This window comes from Aureococcus anophagefferens, assembly GCF_000186865.1.
Source record: "Aureococcus anophagefferens unplaced genomic scaffold AURANscaffold_31, whole genome shotgun sequence".
NCBI classification, from domain to species: domain Eukaryota; class Pelagophyceae; order Pelagomonadales; family Pelagomonadaceae; genus Aureococcus; species Aureococcus anophagefferens.
Genome location: NW_008705590.1, coordinates 253,001 through 263,533, shown reverse-complemented (window position 1 = coordinate 263,533; position 10,533 = coordinate 253,001). Strand labels below are relative to the sequence as shown.

Below are 10,533 nucleotides of genomic sequence, written 5' to 3'. Positions count from 1 at the left end.
CGGCGGCAGCAGCAGCTCCGGCACGCGAGGCAGATGCGGTAGAGCGCGTGGACCACGAGGAGGATGACGCCGATGCCGCCGACGATGGCCGCGAGGTAGATGAGGCTCGTGTAGTACTCGCTCTCGATGAAGTCGCTGCCGGTCTTCGGCTGGTGATGGGGATAGGAATGCAGCAAATCGACGGTGTCCGTGCGGGCCTCATCGTCGGACATGGCTGCAATGGGGGCGGGGGTAGCGCCGAGCTGCTGCAATGGGGCGATGGGGGGGGGGGGGTGCGCCGAGCTGCTGCAATGGGATGGGCAGCACGGGTGTCGGGCAGGGTTGGACACGAGAAAAATGTGGGGTTTCCAACGACGCGTTGAACGTCATATTGAACGTCAACACATCGAAGGTCGGAGGCACTTTGCGATGGCACGAGAGAAGCACTTCGCCCATGTTATTGCCGCCGTCGCAATGCTGCACACCGCGAGCGCGTTGCTGCACGGCAGCACCGGCGCCTGTCGCACGCGCCCGCGCGCCGCGGCCGACGCGGAGCTGTTCATGGGCTTCAGGGCAGCGGCGCCGCCGTCGCGCCGAGTGAGTTGCCAAGCGCCGCGCGCCGCGGCCGCGACGCGCGCGCGTCGCAGGCGACATCGGCCGCCTGTCGCCGAACACGCTGGCCTACGTCGGCGACAGCGTCCTCGAGCTCTTCTGGCGCTCGAGGACGTTGTGGCCGCCCGTGAAGCTCGTGGACCAGCAGAAACGGGCGCGCGCGGGCGCCCCGCCGCGGCCGCCGCCGCGGCGACCGCCGCCCGCGCAGGTCGTCGAGGCCATCCGGGCCGAGGCGCAGGCCGAGGCCATCGGGAAGCTCCTCGCGGGGCCCGCGGACGACGGCTTCGAGCTCACGGAGGCCGAGGCCGCGTGGTTCAAGCGCGGGCGCAACGCGGGCGCCCGGCGTGCGTCGCCCTTCGCCGCCCGCGTCGACGCGCGCCCCGCGCAGGCCGTCTCGCGCCGCGGGCCCATGCGCCTCGAGAAGCGCGTCTACCAGGACGCGTCCGGCCTCGAGTGCCTCGTCGGGTTCCTCTACCTCAAGGACCACGCCCGGTGCCAGGCGCTCCTCCAGGCCCTCGCGGCGCTCGCCGAGGGCGCATAGGCTTCGCTTCCGTTTTTGGGGGGGGGCAAGGCGTCGGTTCAACATCGCAAGTTGATGCGAACCTTGACGCATTCAAGTTGCCCGCCAAAGTGAGCATGGCGAGAATTTCGCGCTTGGCCGCGGTTTCTTTCGCGGCCTGCGCCGCGGCCTACACGGCGCCGCGGTCGCCGGCGCCGCGGCTCGGCCCGCAGTGCGCCGAGCGGCCCGTCGGCGGCCTCGAGGCGGCGAGCGACGCGGACTACGAGACGTGGATCAGCGGCCAGCTGCGCCTGAACCGCGTCCAGGACAAGGTCGTGGGCATCGAGGAGCGGGTCGTCGGCGCGCTGCGGCGGGCCGACGCCGCGGCGTCGCTCGGCGCCATCGGCCGCGACATCGACGTGCTCGTCGCGACGAACAACGGCGTCACCGACCGGTCGAGCTCGACGCTGCTCGCGGGCCAGGGGGCCTGGGAGGAGCTGCTGCCCCTGCGGCGACTCTTCCCGACGTTCGCGCGCTTCCGGCCGAGCGCGCGGACCGGCGGCCTCGTCGTCGAGCGCGAGGCGCGCGTGCTCGGGCCGCTCCTCGCGTTCGGCGCGGCCGCCGACGGGTCGCCGCGGGACTCGGCGACGCTCGCGCTCGCGCCCCGCTTCTGGGGCGGCATGTACGTCCGGGTGTTCGGCCTGACGCTGCCCCTGCCGCGCCTCGCGCCACCGCGGGCCCGCGACCTCGTCGTCATGTACCTCGCGACCGACGTCCTCGTGATCGTCGACCGGAGGGCAGCACAAGGGTGATTCAACGTCGCTTCAACGTGAGCGTTCCGCGCGCGCGCGTTTCGGAAACAGCACCTATGCTTCGAGAGCGCTCCGAGAGATGATCGCTCGTCCAAAAATCAGCCGAAACGAGCGGAAAACGACCGAGATAGGAGCCTTTGAAGTTGGGAATTTCGCACCCTTTTGCTGCCCAGGTCGACCGGAAGCCCGACGGCGACGCGCTCTCCGTGCTCGCCGAGCCCGCGCCCTGGCGCTTCACGTCGCCCCTGCGCCTCCGCGCCAAGGTCGCCGCCTTCCGCGCGGCCCGCGCGGCCGCGCGCGACCGCCGCGCGCGCGAGGCCGCGGCCGCGGAGACCGCGGGCGCGCTCGTCGGCGACGTCGACTGGACGCGCGACGACGGCATGGACGTCGACGACGCCGTGATGCAGAAGTTCCTCGAGTCGAGCGACAAGTTCAAGTCCCAGTTCTCCGTCCAGGACATGCTCGACGGCAAGATCCGCGCCGAGGACCCCCTCGGGGACCTCCTCGCGCGCGACGACCGGGGCCGCGCGCGCGGCGGTAACGACGCGCTGTGACCCCAACCCAGAGTCGTTCTCTCAACGATCCACTTCAAGTTCATCACGTTGAAGGCTTCTTGGCGCCTCAGAAACTGCCTTCTCGTGGCAGCCCTGTTCTCGCCGTCGTCGCCGCCATCGCGGATCTCGTCGCACGATGCACTCAGTCTTCGTAGCCCTGCTCGTCGGCGCCGCCGCGGCCGCGCCGCGGTGCTACGTCGACCGCGTCGACGCCCGCCAGCTGCCCCACGTCGTCTGCGAGGCCGGCACCGGCGACTGCGCCGCGCTCACCGTGCGCTACTGCGCGGCCCAGTGCCGCGCGCTCGACTACGAGGTCGCCGGCGTCGAGGCGGGCCACGCGTGCTCCTGCGGCCACGCGCTGGCGAACGCGTCGGCCGCGGCGCCGCTCGCCGAGTGCGACGATCCGTGCGTGGGCAACGCGACCGAGACGTGCGGCGGCGAGTTCCGGCTCATGGCCTTCGACCCGACCGGCTACGCGCCGCCGCCGCCGCCCGCCGCGGACCCGCTCCTCGACCCGCGCTGGATCCCCAACGGCCTGACGCTGCGGGACGGCGGCTACTCGTGCCAGCCGTACTGCGCCGTGCTCCCCTCCGGCACGTGGAGCTGCGTCATGACCTACATCGCCGCGCCCCGCTGGGCCGAGGGCAGCCCCGGCGAGCACATGGTCGGCATGCGCTCCACGGACCGGGGGAAGACGTGGACGGACTTCGTCGCCTTGGAGCCCTACAGCAACGCGACGACGGCCCAGGTCTCGGCCTACGGGTCCGTCGTCGCGCGGCCCGACGGGTCCCGCGTCTTCGCCGTCTGGATCCAGAACGTGCACAACGTGAGCCACCTGCCCGGCGCCGCGCCGTCGACGAGCTTCCGCGCGGACATGCTCGGCGCGTTCGTCTGGAAGTACAGCGACGACGAGGGCGCGACGTGGAGCGAGGACCACTACGAGATCCCCGTGCCCTACGGCTACATCGAATCCGTCAACTCCTTCAGCAAATCGAAGAACGGCACGGGCGACGTCCAGATCATGTGGCAGGTCGACCACGTCAAGGTCCTCGACGACGGCACCGCGCTCTTCGCGTTCACGAAGATCGGCACGTACGCGGTCGCCGCGCCCGAGGAGATCTTCGTCCTCGCGTCGAGGAACCTGCTGTCGGAGGACGACCCGACGAAGGTGACCTGGGAGATGTGGCCGGACGACGACCACGGCATCGGCCGGCGTCGCGCGGCGGGCCCCCTCCTATTTCCGCGGAGCGATCCGACCCCGTCGCGCGACGCCTCCCCCCGTCCCTTTCCCCGCCCGGAGTCGCGATCCGACCCCGTCGTCCTCCGCAGGCATCGGCGCCGTCGGCGCCTACGACTCGCCGAGCCGCGTCACCGAGGAGCCGCACGTGCTGCCCTTCGACGGCGACGCGAAGCTCGCGCTCTTCTGGCGCACGGACCAGGGCTACATGGGCCACGCGCGGACGACGACCTCCAAGTTCTCGAGCCTGGACGCCTGGACGAACAGCTCCTACGCCGTCTACGAGGACACGTGGGCGTCCGGGTCCGAGGCCTGGGTGAAGCAGCCCCGGGGCCCGCTGAGCCCCAAGAAGCAGCCCAACGGCCTCTGGCTCATGACCTACTACAACACGGAGCCCCTCGGCGCCTTCGCCGCGGCGGCGACCGTGTCGGACCGCAACAACATGTGGCTCACCGTCGGCCGCGAGGCCGGCGGCACGATCAAGTGGAGCCAGCCGGAGCTCGCGCTCTACGACCGCGTCCACAGCAAGTTCCACGGCTACCCCGACGTCGTCACCGACGGCGGCAAAGTCTACATCACGGAGGCCTACAAGGGCGCGCCGGGCTCCGAGGTCAAGACCCACGAGGTGGCCCCGGCGCTCCTCGAGGGCCTCTACGGCCAAAACGCCGCCAAGACCGTCGCGACGGCGGGTGTGGTCTGGGAGAGCTCCGCGCCGGCGCCGCTCCCGGCGGGCGCGCTGCCGAACTTCATGAACTACACGTCCGACCGCTACGGTTTTACGATTGATGCCTGGGTCTCTAGCCTCGCGGCCGTCGCCGGCGCCGCGGTCCTCGTCGACGCGACGGACGCCGCGGGCGCGGGCGCGCGCCTGACCGGCTTCGCCAACGGCACGGTGTCGCTCCTCCTCAACGACACGGCCGGCGTCTGGGGCGTCCACTGGACGGACCCGACGTGCGCGACGCGGCTGAAGGCGCCGGGCGACCACCACGTCGCGGCAATAGCGGACGGCGGGCCCAAGATGATCCTCTTCGCCGTCGACGGCAAGCTCTGCGACGGCGGGCCCAACGACGGCTGGCCAAAGGGCTGGGCCTTCTTCCCGCCGGCGCTCGGCGACGTCGGCGCGGCGGCGACCGTAGCCGCGGGCGACGTCGTCAAGAGCGCACGCCTCTACAACCGCGTCCTCTACGTGTCCGAGCTCGTCGGCAACTGGCGCGCGGGGCTCTGAGGGGGTGTGGCTCTTACATTAAGCGTGGGTGCGGCTGTGTGTACATTGGCGCGCCTCGCGCGCTAGTCGTCCTCCGCCGGCAGGAGGTTGTTCTTCGACAGGAGGCTCGTGCCGACGACCTTGTGGTAGCGCCCGGAGTCGTCGAGGCAGCGCAGGGTCGCGTGCCACGTGTCGCCGGGGATGATGCAGACGCGGCCGCTGCCCTTTGCGGACTCGCCGACGTCGAGGAGCACGCCCGCGTCGAGGATCGCGAAGCACAGCGCGCCGTCGGCGAGCTCGCGCGCGGCGTCCTGGCCGCCGGGCCAGGAGATGGTCTCGGGCAGCGACGAGCTCATCTCCTGGTGCAGCTGGACGCCGTAGCCGCGCGTGAACGCGTGGGCGGGCGACGCGGAGCCATCCAATCCCCCGGGATTATCTTCGATCATCATCGCGCGTTTCCCGTACTGCTTCAGGTTCTCGTCCGCGAGGGCGAGATGCCGTTTCCGAGCGTCGCCGACCGGAGGGAGAAGGAGCGCTTCGATGTCGCCAAGCATCTTATTCTGGTACGCGATGGCAACGAGCGCGGCTTGGTCCGCCTTAAGATCTTCTTTCGCGGAATAGCTGCTAAACGTGTTGCCGTCGCGGGCGTCGCAGCGCATGCCGAAACAATACATGGATCCGTCCGAGACCCGATGCCGCGAACGTTCTTGGCGCGGCGCGTGCTCTCGAAACTTCTCCAGCAAATCCTCGACGGAGAAGTGATTGAGCTTAGCGATGAGCTTTGCCGCCCGAAAGTCGGCGGTCTGCAGACTCGCGCCCTTGCAGCGCGTCGCCGACGAGACGGATCCCGACACGGACAGCGCCAGCAGGAAGAAGTCGACCGCGCCCGTGCACTCGACGACGATGGCGACGTCTGACTCGTCGTCGATCTTCGTCCAGTCGTACTTTTCACAGAGGATGCCGGGTTGAAGCCGCGCGTCATTCAAACGCAATGGGTCGTCGACCGTGCTCGAGATGGCCGCTTCTTCTTCCAGCACCAGCACGCGCGCCCGCGAGAGCGCGTCGACGTTGAGGTGCGCGCCCTCGTACTCGATCCCGCGGACGCGCGTCCCGAGCAGGATTTTCCGCGCCTCCTGGCCGGGCTCGAACCACCGCCCCGGCGGCGCGGCGAGGCTCGACTCCGCCTGTGCGACTTCGAGGGCTTCCTGGAGCCGCGCGGCCGCCGCGGGGGAGAATCGCGGCGCCGACTTGCGGTCGAATTCCTCGGCCGCGGAGTCCTCGCCCTCGTCCGCCGGCGGCAGGTCCGCGCCCTCGGGCGGCGGCGCGAGATCGTCGCCCTCGAGGTCGTCGCCCTCGTGGGGAGACGCGCGGCCCTCGTCGGCGCGCGCCGCGAGGCCGCGGACCTCTTCCAAAGGCTCCGTGTCCGCGCGCTCGAGGCGGCGCACCTTGGGCCGCGGCGCCTCTCGCTGATAAAAGCGGTCCGTAGGCCGGCGCGTCCGCGGCGACAGCGCCGCGCCGACCTCCGTGAGCTCCTCCCAGTGGACCGCCTTGGGCCTGTGGATGCGCGCGGTGACTGCGGTCGTCCCGAAACACGCGCGCGCGGAGACGCCGCGGCGTACTCCCCGATCCACACCTTCGCGCGCCCGCCCGGCGCCTTCACGCATTTGAGCTGCACGATCGGCCCGCGCACGTCGAACGCTTCGTACTCATATTCCGGGTTGTCACCCAAGTAGTAGCGTTTCGCGCTCGCGGAACCCAGTACGGGATCGCGCCCGCGGACTCCAGGCGTGGGCGTAATCGGATTCGTTCCAGTGTAAGCGCCGTCCGCGAGGCAGGTCGCGCAATAGTAGTGCGCTTCTTGATTCGCTGGCGTCGCCCAAAGACCCGAGCACTTTCCGTGAACTTCTCCGGCGCAACCTTCGCAAATAAACACGGCAAGCTGCTCGTTCCCGGTTGGCAAGATCGTCGGCCCGTTGCACACGATGCAGATGTCCTTCGTAGGCGTCGACATACCCAGAACAGGCACTTGAGCTCAAATTGACGACGACTGGATATTCGCGCCCGGAGAGGGCCGAGCTCGTCTCGCGAATGCCCTCCCGTGGCGAAATGCCCTCGAGACGTGCCGAGGAGCTCCGGAAGCTTACATGGGCGCGCAGCCGAAGCGGCAGGGCGCCGGCGCCGGCGGCGCGCCCGGGGGCCGGGGCTTCTCGCGGCGGCCCGCGAGGAGCGCCGCGTGCGCCTCCGGCGACACGGCGACGCGCGCGACCGCGCGGAAGAGCGTCGCGTCGTCGATGCGCCCCGGCCGCTTGCGCAGGACGTCGAGCACGTCGGGGATCTCCGGGGCGGCGAGGAGCTCGGGCTCGAGGACCGCGAGGATGGCCAGCGCGCAGCGGACGAAGAACGGCGGCCCGCCGATGAGGAAGCACTCCCAGACGTGGTGCAGCACGCCGCCCTCGAGGACGCTCGCGAAGAGCGTCAGGGCCCAGTCCAGGAGGAAGACGCCCGAGTCGAGGCCGAGGCCCGCGAAGCGGCGCCGCAGCGCGGGCCGCGCCGCGTCGAAGACGTCGTCGAAGACGCCGACTCGCGCTTTGACGTCGCGCGAGTCCAGCCGGTAGAAGTCGAAGAAGAAGGGCCGCTGGAGCATGTTCGCCAGGGCGACGAAGGCGTCGAAGGGGTCGCCCTTCAGCGCGAGGACGAGGACCGCAGCGAGATACGACATGCCCTGGACGTAGCCGACGTCGGGCCGGTGGAGCACGTAGGCCCGGAGCACCTCCGTGAGCGCGTCGCCGAGCTCGCCCGGCGACCCGGCGTTCTGGTTCCCGAAGCGCGCGAGCGTCCGCGGCACGTCGAGCGCGAGGAGCTCGAGCGACTTCTCGCGCCCGTGGAACGCGACGGACTCGCGCGCGCCCTCGTCGCCGTCGTCGTCCGGCGCCTCGCGCTCGGCGCGGCGCATGGCGGCGCGCGCCTTGTCCTTGAGGATGCCGTAGAGATCCCGCGTGATGTGGAGCCGGTCCTTGAGGAAGAGCTCGCGCCACGCGGCCGCGCGCGCGGCCGCGGGCACGCCCGCGCGGGGCCGCTCGTGGACCCGGCAGAGCCGGCTCGTGGCGAGGTCGCAGCCGCTCTCGAGCTCCGCGCGCCAGAGCCCCGCGAGCCGCGCGTCGTGCCGCGCCTCGCGGTCCGCGGCCGCCGCGGCGTCGCGGACCGCGGCGTCGGACCCGCCGAGCGACGCCACGGGCACGGCGACGACGTCGGGGTGCGGCGCGTCGTTGGCCTCGCCTGCGGGGGTAGTTCGGTGTTCTTTTCCGTTTGTTTCTTCCGACGCCGGAAAGCCTCGCAGCCGTGCTTCCAGCCCTTGCCGGAGACGTAGGCGTTCTCCTGGACGGCGACGGGCACCATCAGCGGCGGCGGGCCCGGCGGGTAGGCCGCGTCGACCGTGCCGCCGCCGCAGAGCGTCCAGTCCGCCGCCGGCGGCGCCGCGCCGTAGTGGGCCTCGACCTCGGCCTGCCAGCGCGCCTCCTCCTTCTGGAACCGCCGGTCCGCGGAGACGATGGCCTCGTACTGGGCCCCGTCGATGGTGCCCGACTCGTAGAGCTCGCGCGCGCGGATCCCGGGGGTCTTCCTCGTGGGCGTCTCCATCCTTCGGGGCTACTTGTAGCAGCCCACCATGCGCTCTTCGGAGCAGCCCACCATGCGCTCTTCGGACGTCTTCGGGCCGGCCCAATCGACGTTTCCCCTGGGGGCACGAGCTCCGGACATGGGGCGGCGCGATGGACGCCCCGGGCTCGCTCGGGGATGCGTGCAGAGGGGCGCAGGCTGGTGATCGGGGACGGCATCGTGTATTTCTACCGTTGTACAGGCGTTTGCGTCGGGCGAGGAGGGCAACGGCGCGCCGCGGCCGCGGCTTCGGTCGGCTTCGGTCGCGCGCACCCGACTATATCGACGCGAACGCACCGCGCGTTTTGATCTATGTCTCCTCCCACGGGTTCGCACTCACGCGAAATATGCGTCCTCCAGGGAGCTGACCCCGGCGGAACATTAGGGTTAGTGTTATTTGGTCCTTGTCATCAACGTAGCAGTCGCGTCCCACACGTACATCAGAGCACCGACAACCCGCGTCGTCGACATCAAGCAGCGCCTTACTCGGAATCGGCCTCAGTTGCACGCTTGCAATCCCAAGAGCCTCGCCATTGCATGGTTGCAGTGGTCACGCCCATGGGAAACCAAATCGGCAGCTCTTTCGTTCAACAGAGACAAGCGGAGCATCTCGCCGACGAGATGGACTTTCAAAGCAACGCGGCGCCGCCCAAGTGCTCCCTGGAGAGCGAGCCGCGCCACCCCGCCCCGGGCGGCGGCGCCTACGTCCCCCCGCGGTGCCGCGCCGCGGACCGCTTCGACGAGGCGGCCGGCGGCGCGCCGGCGCCGCAGCGGGACCGGAGCTGCGAGCGCGAGGACCGCGACCGGTCGCCCGACAGCGTCATGGAGCTGCCGGACCAGGCGCCGGCGCCGCGCTGCCCCCGGGGCGTGCTCAAGCGGAGCCACAGCGAGCCGTCGTGGGCGCGCGGCGGGAGGCCCGGCGGGCGCGACTACGGCGTCAGCGCCTTCGACGAGTCCGCGGGCTCGAGCTCCCTCTCCGACAGCTCCGGCCCCTCGTCCCAGACCTTCGACGAGGACATGGACGACGCCGACTCGCCGGAGGCGAAGCGCTACCACGGCTCGGCCGCCGACGACGTCACTGACGCGCTCGAGCGCGCGCGGTCGCGCGGCGCGGCGCCGAAGATCCGCAAGAGCGTCTCCTTCCACACGACCGTGACCATGGTGCGCTCCGAGTCCCTCACGGCGCTCCCCTCGGAGGAGAAGAACCGCATCTGGTACCGGTCGTCCGACTACAGCAAATTCGTGCACTCGGAGCTCGGCCGCCGCCGCGAGATGGGCGTCACGTCCACGTCCCTCATCATGCCCTCCTCCATCGCCCACCGCGAGCCCTCCCTCGAGACGCTCTCCGACGAGGACGACGCGCCCATGGAGCAGTGGTCGCTCGGCCTCCGCGACGACTCGTCGTGCGACGGCGACGACGACGGCGGCGACGACGACCGAGGGGGCTCGCCCGACCGCCGCCCGGCCCCCGTCCGCGTCGTCGGCTGAGCGCCCGCCGCCGCCCCGAAGCTCCGAAACCTCGTCGAACCCTCGAACCACCCCGCCTCGAAAGCGCGGCGCGGCGCGCCGGGAGGACCCTCCCGGCCCGTCGCGCCGCCCACCCCGCGACGCGACCCAATTGAACCCAAACGAGCACCGCTCGTCGGCCCCGCCGCCCCGCGAAAAAAACAACACCGCGGGGCGCCGGCAAAAGGACCCTCTCGTACACCACCTTTTCCTTGTCTTCTCGTGTCTCGGCGCGGCGTCGGGGGTCGGTCGTGGGATGAGTTGTGGGGCCTTTGTGGGGTCTTTGTGGGGGCTGCTCGTGGTGTGTGGGGGGGGGGGTGCGTCTTCGTGGTGGTTCTGGAAGTTGCTCTGGAGGCCTTCCAGGAGGCGTCCGGCTAGAGCCTCCGGCGACGCGCCAAGTACCCCCGGCCGGCCGGCTCTCTCAATCGGGCAGGCGCTGGGCCGCCGCTTCGAGCGCAGCGCGACGCGCGGACGCC

The 10,533-nt window shown here is 70.9% G+C and overlaps 2 protein-coding genes across 2 annotated transcripts; one reads left to right on the top strand and one right to left on the bottom strand.

Annotated features, from left to right (window-relative positions):
* Positions 1 to 453: 453 nt before the first annotated feature.
* Positions 454 to 4,918, top strand: AURANDRAFT_67082 (hypothetical protein; the record flags this gene model as incomplete). Its single annotated transcript, XM_009042478.1, has 6 exons — positions 454 to 576; positions 800 to 1,083; positions 1,236 to 1,869; positions 2,076 to 2,439; positions 2,612 to 3,670; positions 3,786 to 4,918. The coding sequence occupies 6 exons, from the start codon at positions 454 to 456 to the stop codon at positions 4,916 to 4,918; spliced, it is 3,597 nt and encodes a 1,198-aa protein (XP_009040726.1).
* Positions 4,919 to 5,665: 747 nt separating this feature from the next.
* AURANDRAFT_72484 (hypothetical protein) lies at positions 5,666 to 8,533 on the bottom strand (the record flags this gene model as incomplete). The annotated part of the gene is made up of 5 exons (XM_009042434.1): positions 5,666 to 5,810; positions 5,843 to 6,451; positions 6,588 to 6,814; positions 7,215 to 8,173; positions 8,218 to 8,533. The coding sequence occupies 5 exons, from the start codon at positions 8,531 to 8,533 to the stop codon at positions 5,666 to 5,668; spliced, it is 2,256 nt and encodes a 751-aa protein (XP_009040682.1).
* Between the last annotated feature and the right edge of the window lie 2,000 nt (positions 8,534 to 10,533).